Genomic DNA, 15,249 nt, shown 5'->3' with positions numbered 1-15,249 from the left:
AAATCAATAATCATCAATATATAGACACGCCAAGATGACATAGCTATCATAAATCTTAGAGTATAAGCACTTGTCCATTATTGTGTCTACACCCATCCGAAACAATAGCTTTTTCAAACTTCTCATGCCATTGTTTCGGTGCTTGTTTTTAAATCATATAATAATTTAACAAGCCTACACACTTTATGTTCATTTCTCCTTAGAACAAAACCCTCCGATTGTTCCATATAAATCTCTTCATTGAGATCTCCATTTAGGAATGCTGTTTGGACATCCATTTGATTAACATAAAATGTTATATATTGATGATAAGAAAAATAAAACTCTTTTTGTGGTTGTCCTAGCAACTGGTGCATACGTATCAAAATAATCGATTCCTTCCTTTTGTTTAAACCCTTTAGCTATTCATCTAGCTTTGAATGTTTATGTAGCGTCCCAAAAATCCCTAATGAGGTTCTGTACCTTGGTTAGTATGGCGGGAGGGCATAAGTGAATATTTGTGAAATTATATGATTATAATTGAATATATATATATATATAAGATTATATGAATTTAATTATGTTTAAGTCTCATTCTTGGTAAACATGGGTATTTTCATAATTTTAACCCATTGAGGGTATATTTGTAATGATATGCTATGTGCTGTGTGACCACATTATTATGTGAGAATGTGTGAGGTTTGTCAGTGGTGGGTTTCGTCAAGTGGAATTAGCAGAATGTTACAAAATGAGGTATTTAATACTTGGTCGAAATTGTGGTATTAATTGGGAACTTATATGTTTAGTGATTGTTGGGGAAATAGAGGGAAATTGTGGTATTATTACAAATAGTGGTAGATTACTAGGTTGCCCTTGAGGTTAATTAGGAAATGTGATGAGTGAGGGGTAATATAGTCTTTAGACCTTAAAATTAGAGAAAACCTTTGCTGAAGGTTTCCTTGTACGGATAAAACATTCCTTCTCATCTATCTTAGTCTTCTTGAGAGTTCTAGGGCACTAAAACAAAGCAAAAGCTTGATTCTTGATTCTTGAAGCTAATTGGGGATTTTAGGAAAATCTTAAGCATCAAAGAAGGAAGTAAAGGACGCTTAATCATTACTACACTTGGGAAATTCAGATTTAGGAAGAGGTAAGAACTTCTCTCCTTATTTTTTAGCTTGTTCATTTTTGTTCTTGAGGAATTTTTGTGGTTTTTAGTTGAATTTTCGAAATTGGAGTTTATAGCTGATTTGGGTGGATTTATGGGACTTAGAAACATGTTTTCTAAATGATGTAAACTTGAAATTAAGTTGAAAATCATAATTTTGTTTCAGTTCAGAGTGTTATTGAAAAAAAATGGATTTTGACCTAAATTTCTATGTAATTAAGTTGGAACTTGAGTTGTAGGGGTTTAGTTACTGTTATTGGGTATACTTTTGGTTGAATATGTGTTTCGAAGTGTGAAAACTGGGTTTGGAGAGATTTAGAGTCGATTGGGTTTGAGTTGGAGTTTTGAAAAAAAAATGCAGAATTGCTCTCTGACATGAACCAGTCGACCGGACTGTAGTTGAGCGATTTGGTCATTTTGGCCAAACGATCGACTGGTTTGGGGAACCGGTCGAACGATTTGTTCGGGGAGAGGGTTTTTGAACCCTTTTTCATATTAATTTTATGTGGAGTATTAGGGGAACTTGGGCTGAGGCTCTTGGGACATGTTTAGGAATATTTAAGGCGTATTTGGAGCATTGTAGTGCTTATAGAAAGTTTTGGAAAAGTGGAGTTATGGGAAACTAAACCAATATTATGCCAATTGTGACTAAGGATTTTTCGAGCGCTTGACGGAGATCGCACTTGGGCCGGTACATCTAGCTTGTTGGAATTCAGGTAAGAAAACTGAGATATGCACCGAGTGTAGGGCTTGAGCCCTGATTATCGAACATGAGTATGATCGTGCTATGAATCTGTTTAAAGTTAAATGTTTGCTCTATATAAGCATCTGTTGTTCTTACCGTTCGTAATGATTGGTTGTTGTTTGTGATGGATTGGCATGAGTCGTTATACTTTTTGGAAAACCAACATGAATCTGTCTATGATTTATAAAGTATGTATTTGATATAAATCCTTATTTGAATATTTGTCTTATTTGATTGAGTTTTTTTGCTAGGTCTTGGCTCACGAGTGTTTTGTGGTGCATGTAAGGGCAAAGGAAAACTGGATTAGTCATGAGTTGGAGAGCTCTAGGAGGGCGCTAAAGATAGAAATTTGACTCGCGGGGATAGATACCCACGGGGACCTGCTCCTAATAGGGCAGGAATTCCCTGCCTTAGAGGGTAATGGGGTGGGGATTCCCTGCCTTGGTGGGTAATGGGCCAGGGGTGGGTAATGATTTATGGGAAAATTACAAATAATACGGTAATTTAATTTTTATTTATTTATACGGTAATCCAAAATAATTACTAAAATACGGTTGGTTTATATGCAAATAGTGGTACGTTTTCCAATCAACTATAAATCTTTTATTCTATTTTCTTTTATATTGTGATAGAATTAAATTATTTATATGAGATATAATAATTGAATATAAACACATCTTGATGGGGTTTTTATTGATTTTCAATATTTGAATATTAGTATATATGTATATATAAATATATAATATTCTTAATTTTTTTTTTGTCTTTTTGTGTCCATTTTTAATTAAAATTCAAGCTTAACAAATAATATAATAATAAAAGTGATAGCTTCTATATTCAATAAAATAGATTAATTTATTTTTATTTAAAAAGAATGTATTTATTAATATTAAAATAAATATTTATACAAGTTACAATATGCTGTTAATTAAAATTAATATTAATAACTATATGTTACAATATATAGTTAAAGATAATCACAATATTATTATTCTTTATAAAAATATTATATATATTTTTTAAATCATAGCTAGTCAAGTCTCAACACTCAATGTTAAACCAAAATCATAATATAATCCAAGTTTCAAGTTTTGTTACAAAAATATATTTAAAGTTAAAAAATTAGTTTTGTAAATCTTTGTAATAATCATGTTAAATAAATTTATAAATAATTATGTAAATGTGAGTTACAAAAATAAACTTTTTAGTTGTGAAATTAGTTTTGTAAATTGTTGTTACAAAAATGTAAAACTTGTTTAAAAAAAATATTGTATTTCACCACTACATTCAATAAAGTGTTTTATAAATAATGAATATCTTAAATTTGTATTTTTAAGTTGTATAGCATAAATATGATGATTCATGTAATTTTTTGGTACAATATTGTAATAATATAGAAAAATATAATATTTTTATATATATTTTGTTTATGATTTCTTAACTATAAAATATTTTCGTAAATATTAGTTACAAAAATATCTTTCTTAGTTGTAAAACTAGATTTGTAAACTATTGTTACAAAAATAAAAAATTTAGTTACAAATTTGTTTGTAAGTTTTATCTACAAAAAAACAAAAACAAAAAATCTACAATTCTATAACGGATTTTGTAAATATTATTTACAAACACGTAACAGATATTTACAAGTTTGTAACAGGTATTTACTAGTTTGTAAACGTTGTTCACAAAAAAATGTATTTTACAGCTTTTATTTATGATTTTGCCACTCCGTATTTACAATTTTGCCATTCCGTGTTTTTATCTAAAAATTCCGTATTTTTGTAATTTACCGTATTTTTCAGATTTTTTTTTAACTTTTAGTGTATTTTTGTAAATTTCTCATGATTTATGTACTCAATGTGGGTTTGGGTCGGGGGTGAGGGTGAGGGTAAGGGTGAGGGTTGTACTACTCGCCCCTAATTCAACCCGATTCATTGTTTCTTCGTTTTACGCAAAAAAAAAATATATATATATATATATATATATGTATATATATTTTGAGATTTGGGAATAAAAGCTATTGGCTACTGAATATTGCGTGTTGACTATTGATCTATCTTTTACTATGTAATAAATGATTTTTAATAGTATTATTATCAAGATCTTATAGTTCCCTTATTTTAAAAAAAAATATTTGTGTACATATTATATATATTATCGTATCGTATCTAATTTCTTATGATTTCCTTATCTTTTTTAAAACATATATGTACATATTAATATATATAGATATAAATATATATATATATTATACACATACATATTACACATCAAACCCTAAGAAACAAAATAGTTACTTAATGTCAATTAGTGGCACCCATCGGCCATTCCTCTTGTGAGTCTTCTCAATGCCGACATCATCACCGTCTCACCAATCACTCACCATCCTTAATCCTTATTCATATAAATTTATATATGTTTTTGTATTCATTTTATACAAAACATTTGCTTGCAAAGTTGTCAACTGCTTGTGCGAAAATGTAAAAGAAGATGTATTGCAGTGTTCTATTATTATTTTTTTCTTTCTAATAAGCAGCTACTTATTTTTTTCCCTCTGACTTGGTAAGTTCGGTTGAATCTTGTTTTTATGATTTTGAATTTAAAATCTTCATAATTAATAAAAGTGTAAGTAGACATAAGTCATTACTAGTTCTTAGGACTGAACCACTATAAAATTGTTGTGTCATTTATCTAAGTTCAGCTCTTTTTCATTTATTATCCTCGTATACTCAATTTAGTATTGTTGACCAAATCAATGGTCAACAATATCGCTTCAAACAAAATCGGAAAAAGTTTTCAATATCATTTTTTTTAGATTCTTGACAAATAATTTTAAAATTGCGTCATGAACAAATTTGAGTATCATTAACATCATGAACAAATTTAGTTTTTTTTATCTTAATTTTTTTTAGCTTAAATGAAGATTAGGGGAGGAGAGAAAAGGAGAAGAGAAGAAAAAGATTGATGTATTAAAAAAACAAAAAACAAAAGAAGTAGAAGAAGAACGATCGGATTAGAAGAAAGAGAAAAAGTTAGTTTGATTTTTTAATATTTTATATATATAATTTTTATTTTTTTATTATATTATTATATTATTAAAATGTATTTTTTATTTTTTTGTTTTTAAAAACAATTAATAAGTTTTTTTAAAATGAGGTGGACCATTAAGATGTTGACACGTGGCATCCTCCTAAGCCATGTAACGTTATGTATTTTTACCACAAAATTTTTTTGAGTATATAAATGAATAAAATAAAAAAAATATTAAGTACTCAATTTAACTATCGTGTCATATATAAGTTTGAAAAACTTATCCACAGTGACTTGGTATGGTAAGTCACCAACATGTAAATATTTTCTTTCTACATTAATTTTAAATTAAAAAAATTAGTGAAAAATGATTTTTTTAGAAAAAAAATTAAAAAAAAAATTCGGCGATTTGGGCGTGTTTGAACTTCAATTTTTTTTTTTAATTGGGTGAGTTACGGATTGAAAAGTACCAACCTGATTATAAGTTTGAGTTTGTCAAAAATCCACCAAACCTGCCAAAACCGACCAATGAACACCCCTAAAATATAATATTCAAACAATCGATCTATTTATTCTTATTTTAACATTTTGACAAAACTTGAGATCCACGAGTTAATTAATAAAAATAAAGGTTCCAATGGATAATCGACTAAAATACAATGTTCAAAATGATGTGAACCCTTACAGAAAATAAAAATTATATAAATATATAATTTAATTTTTATAAGAAGTTTGAACCTTTTAAATAAATACATGGTCCAAAGGTTTATTTTTCAAAATAAAGGGTCAAAACGGGTGATCGGCAAAAATACAGTGTTCAAATAATCAATCTATCAATTCCAATTTTTAACTTTTTGACAAAACACGAGATCTAAAAGTTAATTTTTAAAATAAAGACTTCAAACAGGTAATCGGCCAAAATAAGTCTTACACAAAACATAAATTTTCTTATATATAATTTAGACTTTTATAAAAAAAAAATCACGCAAAGCGTATAATAATAATAATCATGATGATGATGATAATAATAAATAAAAACACATGTACAACAAACTTTTTGAACTTTATTTTCGGTACTTTAATTTGTCAGAAGTTTTAAAAAACCTACAGGAGGTTCGCTATATAATGAACAGTGAACACCATTATGAAAAAAAAATATATGGTCAAGATGTGCCTTCACGTGTCCATATAAAAAACATGTTGTACAAGTAGAGTGAAAATGAATCATTACCCCACAATCTCCCAAAAAATATATATTTATTAATAATTACAACAGACTGCGCGGAGCGCGGTTATGTTTTCTAGTTCTATAAATAAAACTAAGCAAACGTGCGTATTGCACATTGCTTGTATCTAGTATATATATCCTCAACTTTAAAGTTAAGGACGACAAGTAAAGGAAGTCTCGACTAGGTGGTAAGCGAAGCGTTCACCGATTTGAATAAAATTATGACTAATTTTAGTCAAGTTTAAGAGTGCTCGCGACCAGAATGCAACCAAAAGGGAGCTTGAGTCACGAAACATTTGTGCTTGAGTAAGAGCACTATTGGCGCAGACAATCTTTGGAAATATGGAATTTATGTGATGTTTGATTGATGGTAATGGAATGGTATGGAAATGATTTAATTTTCATTTCATTCATTTCTTTGGTTGTAATTTAGAGTATAAGAATGTCATTCTAATAGAATGATTTTTCTACCATTTTTGTGGAATGACTATTCCGTTTGAAAATGGGAGGAAAGACAATTTCAATGCAAGATTGAATTTTTTTTTATAATTTTTTATCAATTTTTTTTATTCATATTAATTTGTATTCAATTTCATTCTTATTTTTTTTTCTCATTCTCATTCCTGCATTTTCAATTCACCCAACCAATCGGCACCAAAGTAAATTAATTAAGTTTTGGAAACAAATAAATTAGTTATTAAAATCTTATTAAATAATTGTAACTGTAATTGTAACAAATGATTAAAATTCCCAATTTGAAGAAATTATAGGTTATAAAGAAATAGTTAACTTTTTAGGGTCAAACCAATCTAAAACCCATAATACAACCCAATGACTAATTTCATCATCAATATATATTGTTGATTTTTTAAAAAAAAAAATCAAATTTAGTATTCAATTAAAACACAAGAACTCAAATTATATTGCTTGAAAATGAAATTATAATTTTCTTGTCAACCGCAACCATAAATTGCGTGCCCCTCCCGGAGTGGGCCAATTCCAGAAAATAATAATAACAATAATTTAATTTATTCCGTAATTATCATTTATTGGTAATAGGTTACAAATTTAACTTTTAATCTTCTTTTTTTTTTGTCAATGAAAAGTCCGCCTAATTTATTATTACATACTTTTTTTTTTAATAACCCATTCACGTACAAAAGTCGGCAAGAAAAATAAAAAATATATATATTATAATAAGGGGCCACGCCACGGTCCTCATTAGTCTATTAATCTTTACATTGATTATTATTCCCCATCCCATGCTGCTTTGCCTTCGTTCTTCTCTCCAAGTTTCAGTGCTTTCTCCTTGTTCATCTTCTGCCGAGAACGGCCTCCTTTCGATACCCTTCCTTCTCTCAGAAACTTGCCATCTTCAGCGCTCCGTAAGGCAATAGCCCTAACTCTCATCGACCACTTTCACAGTTCGATTGCTTTGGTTTTAACTGTGTGCACAGCCCGAAGAATTTCGCGTTGGAGTTTTCGTTTCGTCGCCGGCGCCGTTGAATGGAACGTTTGACCTTTAACAAAGATGGGTTTCAAAATGGAGCTCATCGCCCTTCATTGTCGTCTTCTTCTTCTCAGAGAGATGTTAGCTACAGGTTCAATCTCTCTCTCCCCCTCCCTCTCTCACTCTTTTTTTTTTTTTTTAATTTACATTTTTATTATCTGGGTCTGGTTTATTTTCAATTTTAGTTTTCTTGTTTGAGAAAGTGTTGATTCGACTTGTGGGATTCTTAGTTTTCTTGAGTATTATTAATTCATTGTTTATTCTTTCCTTGGTGTTAGTGATGTTGTTTACTTGTAGACCCATATATGTATATATTTATATATATTAAGAAAAATACAGGTAGATTACTAATTCAATTTATAATTATAGTCAATATAAGTAAAAAAAAAAAATGGGACCTTAATATAGAACAATACTGGGGATAATCTTTGAGCCAACGTACAGTAATGAATTGCTTCCTAGTTGGTTTTTCTTTGTTAAACAAAGGAACTAAAGCCAGTTCCAGAAAGGAATAATAATAAAAAAAAACCATTCGCATAATAGAGCATCAAAAATGGCTATCAGAATGTGTTTGGATCAGTTTTTGGCAAGAAAGATTTGCAAAATTATTGAAAAATTGCGAATGGAAACCGAATCCCTGAGCAATTCTGTAAAGAACAAGCCTTTATAGTCAAATACATAACCTTTAATTGTAATTTCAATGAAACCTGTCATCTTTTAGTTGCCTTTAGCATCAATTAAGTACTTTGGGTTTCTTATTTTTATGTATTGCTGTCATCAACCATCATGCCTACTCATAACTTTACTCTGCTCCACATATACTCAAAATCCTTTTCAAGATTATCAATTATGCTGACCCGCAAAATGTCAAACTTGCTAATTCCATAGCTTTTTCCTCCTCCCACTTCTCGGTCGAAAACTCAAATTAAAAAAAAATAATAATGATAAAATAAAATGTAAATTCCTTTCACTTTGTAAGTAACACTTGCTGAGACTAAAATGGAATTTAGTGATGGAACATAAAAATCAATGAAAGTTAGATATGAAACATAAAATTGTTGATTCAAACATGTTCTGAGATCTATTGTGCCTTTAGTTTAAGGAGGCTGCAAACTGGTTGTTGTTTATAACAGGGGTTGCCAATCCATTTGTTATCTTTGTTCACATAAAAAAAGAAATAAATAACTACATTATATTTCTGAAATAGAATAAAATAAATTATTGCATTTTCTGGACCTATATCTATTACATATTCAACCGTATTGGAAATTGAAATTGGTTTTGTATTATCAAATACTCTTGCAGTGTTCCTCTTCTTTAAAATCTTTGTACAGCCACTTTGGATCAAGTACTCAATAATGTCGTTTATTGAAAAAATAGGGACAGTAGGCTTCTGCTTACTCTATGATTGTAGGTTCGTGTAACTCTGGTTTTGTCTTTTTCTTTATTCTTTTGAGGGTACCATTTAGCTTTTATTAGTTGAAGTACTCTTCTTTACATTGTAGTGGTCAAATTTCATTTACAGCTGGATTGTTGGGAAAGCTCCTGGAAGATATTGATTGATGATTTATTTGATTCCCACAACATGAAATGATCGGTATATGTTGTCATTATGAAAAAGCGTCTCTAGTAAATTACTTAAATGTTTTTGGAAAAGAAAGTATTTTTCTAGGTCTTTATCAGAATTCCTTGTAAAGGATTTTCTTTTTTAACTTTTCCTTAATTTTCTATAGCATTTTGTAATCAAGATTATTACAGTGTTGTGATAATATTGTTAGAAAATTGAGATGTTAAATGTGTTACTTCCTAAACTTGTAACACCTTGTTCTAATAACACGGTAGACTGAGTGACAAATGTGAAAGATTAACCAAATTTCAATTCTACTCTTCCAATAAAGATTGATGAAGTTTCTGACAGTTTCCAAACAATTATGATTTTCTTGCAATATGCTATATTTTTGTTTTGGATTGACATGTGAAATTAGTACACTAAAATATTTTCTTCCCACAGCTGCGGCTCTTGTGGTTATGGCCTAAACCTAAGCTCCTCCAACCGAAACATCTCAACAGTTGGTTCAAAATATGGGAAATCTATAAAGCGGGGGATCATATCGTTCTTCTCCATTGACGATAGCAGATTTTCTCAGATTGACGAGATTCAATGTGTTCCTCATTTCTCCAAGAATTCATGGGGTTTGTTCCGTCGAAGAATCAAGCTTCATTGTCGCAAATGCAATAACTATATTGGAGTTGCATACGATGATTATACATCTTCTCAACCTGGTGCTTCAGAGCATACTGATTCATCTTCAGGCCATGGCCATGAAGTTTCAAAACGAAGAAAGTATGATATCCGAATCCGTGCTTTACAGCCTATATCCTCTGAAGAGTCTGCTTTGTAGCTTGACATATTGGGACAAGCTTCATTTTGTTTTTTTGGTTTTTGGATTTTGGGTAATGAGGCAGCCAGTAGCAACAGCGAGGTATTTATTTGCCTATTAACAAAAGTAAAAATAAAATAAAATTAAGAGTTTCTTGTATGCATGTGAGACTATTTGTGTAAAGGCTTTCTCCCCATTTTGTTTTTATTTTGCGTTCGCTCCTGTGTATGTATTTAGAAAATTATTTGTACATAACAGTAATATGTATCGAATGTGGTGTAATTTTTCAGGTGAATTGAATGATTGAGCTGAGTTTATTAATCATTCTCGATCTAATATTTGAATGCCGCTGTTGAATATCAGGTTTTGATGGCAATGGGAGTAATTATAGCTTAAAAGTTGATTATATACCCTATGAAACTAGAGCGAATGTTTTAGCAGCATGTTGTCAATTTGCGAAATCAAAATTTCCCAGTAAGGTACTGGCCTCTCTCTTAGGTTCCAAGTAATATGAGGGTGTTAGGCACTTGTGATGCTTGTCAAGTATACACTTACATTCAAATCAGTAACTTGTTGTTAAAGAGTTCATAAACCTCTTGATTCTTTCCCCTTCGCAAGGATAGCTTAATCCTTTGAAATAAGGTGAGTAAGGTCGATATTGGATTCAGAGATGTTATTTAGATCGTATTGGTCGAAACACATTTATCATCTGTCTATTCATTGTTCATGTTGTGCCGATCTAGATACAATCACTGATCGTGTCATGTCAGTTCCAGTATATTTACTAATTGTATCGTTTCTGGCTTGTGTACGTGTTCTTATTGTGCCTATTATTGTATTACTACAAAAGACAATCTTTTAAAAAATATATCCATTTGTAAATTTATTATACTAAAATATTATTTATAATAAATTTTAAAAAAATATTATTTTATACTTTTTGTATAATATAATATTCTATTCAGAATGAATAATTATTGTACTTGATCACATAATCAAGTTGAAAAATTATTTCTGCCAATTAATAATAGGATTTTTTTTTTAAACTACAAACTTTTAATTTTATTTTATTATTCTTACGATCTTAGAAAGTTTTTTTTCTCTAGTTTTTTATGTTTTTTTTTTTTAATTTTTAAAAATACAATTTCTTGATTTAAAAAGAAACATATACTCATCACACAATTTTTTTTAATCACACACATAAATACCAAACACTATAAAAATAAAACTGGTAAAACATATATATTCTATTAAGAAAAAAAGGTGAATGTTTGACCACTACTACAAAAAAATATCATTTGTGTCACTTTCTAACTGTCACAAATTTTGTGACGCAAACCTCTTTAGCATTTGTGACAATTCACAACTAATGCAAACTAAGCATTTGTGACAATTGACAACTGACTTAAACGCTAGCATTTGTGACAGTTAACAACTAACGTAAATGTTAACATTTGTGACTCTTCACAACTTATGCAAACCACAATAATTAAAAAAAAAAATCAAATCCCAAAACCCATATTTTAATTAAAAAAGCAATTACACCAAAATGAAAATACAATTCTAGCAAATTCAAAAACTCACAAATCAGTCCAAAAATACAAAATCAAAATATAAAAAATTAGCATTAGTCCATTGCATCCGAGCCTCCAAATCTCATGGCCACCACAATCCCGAACCCTCAACCTCACGAGCACCACCAACCCACTATTACCACCACCACTTGCGTACATCAAAACAGAGAGAATTTTATGAATTATTATTATTTTTTTAAAAATTACTTGTAAACGAATGTTATAGAAGACCCTTTCTTTAGATCAACCAAGATATGGGACAAGATATGAGCCTAGTCATTCGTCCCCAAGCAGCCCAATCCCTTGACCCCACAACACATCAACCAAACCCCGACATTCGTCCCCAGCATCGAGAAACCCAACCCAAGAGGAGAAAAAGAAAAAGAGCAGGAGAGAGAGAACTTACCAGTGAGATAGGCGTGTGGTGTCGATCACAAAGAAAAATGAAGGCGGGAGAGAGGCAGAGGTGCGAGCGAGAGAGAGATTGGGAGGAAGAGAAAATGTGTGATGTGTGTTGCGGTTGGGGCAAATGAGGGAGAGAAAAAGAATGAGAGGCTTTTAGGGTTAGAGAAAAAATGGGCTTCGACCCATGTTTCTTTCTCTTTTTTCTTTAATATACACATTTGTGACAGTGCAAATGTGACACAAATGGTGGGGTTTGTGACAGTGCAAAAGTGACGCAAATTGTGGGTTTTGTGACAATTTTCAACTGACGCAAACTTTGCAAACAAACAACATCAATATATGTGCTGACGTCGTTACTTTTATTTTTGTGTCACCTCCCAAGTGACATAAATGCCAATATATGGTCAATCTCATCACTCAACAGACTGACACTAAAGGGATTTTTCTTGTAGTGGACTCAAGAACTTGCAAATCTCAAATTCTCTTTGAAGTTACAATTTAGCAGCATTTTGGCTTGCTCAAGTTGTGTTGTCTTTACAATGAAATGCAGTCCTATATATAGGCGACTATGGACATTTAAATTTTTTTAATGAGAGATGATTACATTGCTTTTCCTAATTATGTGCTAGCGTGGATGTCAAAATTCCACACCAAGTGTGAATATAGAAAAACTACTAAAGGCACAAGGTGCCTGAGGAGGAGGGTCTCGCAGAGCGAGGCCCAACCTGTTGTATGTCGGACATGCTAAAGGCGCATATCATGTAGTTAGTCCCAGACATGCTCGCGTCTTGCACCTAGCGAGACCCTCATCTCACATCTGGGGTCGCACCTCGGGTCTGGGTGGCGCCTTGCTCCAACAAAGGGTCTCACGTCAGCAGAGGGCCTTGCACTCAGGAAGGGTCTCACACCCAGATGGTGCCTCGCGCGAAATAGAGGTCCTTGCACTCAGCAAGTGCCTCGGGCCCAGGTAGCACCTAGCACCAGTAGAGGGCCTCCTGCTCAGGAAGCGCCTCACGCCAGCCGAAGGGCCTCACACCCAAGAAGCGGCTCGTGCCCAAGGGGCACCTCATGCCAGCCGAGGGGCCTCACACCCAGCAGGGGCCTCGCGCCCAGGAAGCGTTTCAAGCCCACAAGAAGCACTAGGATCCAGGAGCGCGCCTCATACCTGGAGTGGCGTGACATAGTTTTAGGTGTCTCGCCCCTAGGCGGTTACAACCCGATCGCAGCAAGCCCCTTGCACCTTGCATCCCTAAACCAACTTTCAAGGTGATCATACCTTAAACCTCTTGGGATCATGCGCCTCACCGATGAAGCCCTGCCCTATTTTATAAGGTAGGTTCCACCAGGGGAGCACACTATAAGTAGTGTGATACTTAGCAAAATGTAAAAAAGTTTGAGGCGCATGGACAACATGGATAAGTGAAAAAATCTACGGGGCACATGGAACACGTATGGGTACGAAACATACATATCAACCAAAAGAAGACAAAGCACGAACATGGTGTCCACACAACACAGATAGTGGTAGTACAAAGATGGTACATGGCAGAACCTCCTTCAGCATGCTTCTGACGTTCGTACTAGACAAGTGGTGGAGGTATGACATGGTACAATGATAGGAGTGTTTTTACAGGCCTCTGACACATATTGGAACTGACCACCACTCCTCTAGCACCACTACCACCTGCACTACGATCAGTTGCAGCCTAGATATGAAGCTTTTTGTCCCTTTGGGACCACAATGTACCAAGAGTCAACAGTGCTCACCTACAAATAGGACTTTCCTTCACCTGGAAGGGGGTCAAAATTTTTGGCATTATAACTAGAGATTCTTGAGTAATACAAATATTCTCTCCATTTTCCCTCTACAACTTGATTCTAAGTTCATATAGCTATCCTAAGTTCTTTTAAGTTTCTTTACAGCTTTTCATTTACTTTTATGCTCATAAGTTTTTTGATTTAACTTGGTTGACGAGTTCTTACCATAAAAAATTTGGCGCTGTTTGTGGGAAGGACAAGTATCAAGTCGTTGTTCTTCCATCAATTCTGACAAGAAGAAATGCTAAGGCATTTAAGATGCCTACAGGAATATCAGGATGTTGAGATTCACCTGGACGGAGACCAACTAAGAGCCTCCAGAAGAGACCCTCCACCACTTGAGAGTGGAGGTATGCCAGAGGAACCTTCGACCCCTGGAGAGGAGAAGGAGGCATCATCCCTAGCAGTCCAACCTAACAGAGGCCATCCAGAACCATCAGCCACCTCTGTGGGAGGCCTGGGTACGCACCCTCCTCCTCGACCACCGGCTGTGCCGCGCTCTGGCCACCAGGATCCAAGTCCCTCTATGCACAGACCAAGCAATAGTCCTCGGGTACACTCCGTGAGCTCCAGCTCCAGAACTCGCTTTTATGAGGATGAGATACGCGAATTGCACAAAAAGAATCAAAGGCTGGAAACCACACTAGAGAACATGCAGGAGGTGTTGGACAATCTACTGCAAGGGAAGTCAAGCATGACCCTTCCCAAGCATAGGGAGAAGGAGCACAAGAGATGAGAGACCACCGTCCCCGTGGACGACGGGAGGACTCAACTTTCCATTAGCAACACTCCCCAGACAAAGCACCATGAAGGCCCTAAGTCAGCAAAGTACCCTTAAGAGCAAGGGTGGGGGAACGACGTTGGTCGCAGAAACGAAACTGAAGTCACCTCCAAAGAAGCACCCCCTGACCTAAAGGAGGAGTTTAATAGGAGAAGGTCAGATGTAAGGATGACACCTCCCGTCGTTCCCCTAAGGATGCAGGCAAGGGGAAGACTAACCCTTCCGACCTTATAGATTCCTTGAATAAGAGGAGGCGAGAGCTAGACTCTGAGATGATAAGCCTTCGGAGCAAGATAGTTACCGCCTCAGAAGGACACGTGGACAATGATGAATTCTATTACAAATCATCCTTCATTAGGGAAATCTAGATGGAGCGGCTCCCAGCCAATTTCAAGGAGCCTCACATGACCCCATACGAGGGTACTACTGACCCTAAGTACCATTTGGACGCCTTCAATGACCTAATGAAATTGAGGGGAATCAATAGCAGGGAAAGATGCCATTGCTTCGTAGTCACCTTGAAATGAGTCACTTGCAAGTGGTTCAAAAGGTTAAGACCAGGGACCATAGGTCGTGGCAGCAATTTTTGGATGAGTTCCTCCAACAACATCATGTTGTTCGTGACTATGC

The 15,249-nt window shown here is 33.6% G+C and overlaps 1 protein-coding gene and 1 long non-coding RNA gene across 4 annotated transcripts; both read left to right on the top strand.

Moving 5' to 3' along the window:
* Positions 1–932: 932 nt before the first annotated feature.
* On the top strand, positions 933–2,377 carry LOC133804140 (uncharacterized). The gene is made up of 3 exons (XR_009878325.1): positions 933–1,129; positions 1,801–1,863; positions 2,144–2,377. It is a non-coding gene; the product is annotated as an uncharacterized LOC133804140 (long non-coding RNA).
* Positions 2,378–7,375: 4,998 nt separating this feature from the next.
* Positions 7,376–10,839, top strand: LOC133804458 (uncharacterized protein At4g08330, chloroplastic-like). 3 transcript variants are annotated; one of them, XR_009878488.1, is made up of 3 exons: positions 7,376–7,751; positions 9,672–10,143; positions 10,405–10,839. XR_009878488.1 is itself a non-coding variant. In XM_062242614.1 (2 exons), the coding sequence occupies exons 1-2, from the start codon at positions 7,657–7,659 to the stop codon at positions 10,060–10,062; spliced, it is 486 nt and encodes a 161-aa protein (XP_062098598.1). In that variant the 5' UTR covers positions 7,376–7,656; the 3' UTR covers positions 10,063–10,403. The 3 variants fall into 3 exon arrangements, 1 of the variants encoding a protein (XP_062098598.1); XR_009878487.1 differs by lacking the exon at positions 10,405–10,839 and adding an exon at positions 10,332–10,403; XM_062242614.1 differs by lacking the exon at positions 10,405–10,839 and having other exon boundaries at positions 9,672–10,403.
* Positions 10,840–15,249: the final 4,410 nt, after the last annotated feature.

The sequence above is a fragment of the Humulus lupulus genome, chromosome X, assembly GCF_963169125.1.
Source record: "Humulus lupulus chromosome X, drHumLupu1.1, whole genome shotgun sequence".
Lineage (NCBI taxonomy): Eukaryota > Viridiplantae > Streptophyta > Magnoliopsida > Rosales > Cannabaceae > Humulus > Humulus lupulus.
Note: the sequence above shows the minus strand (reverse complement) of the source record. Positions and strands in the feature narration are given on the sequence as shown.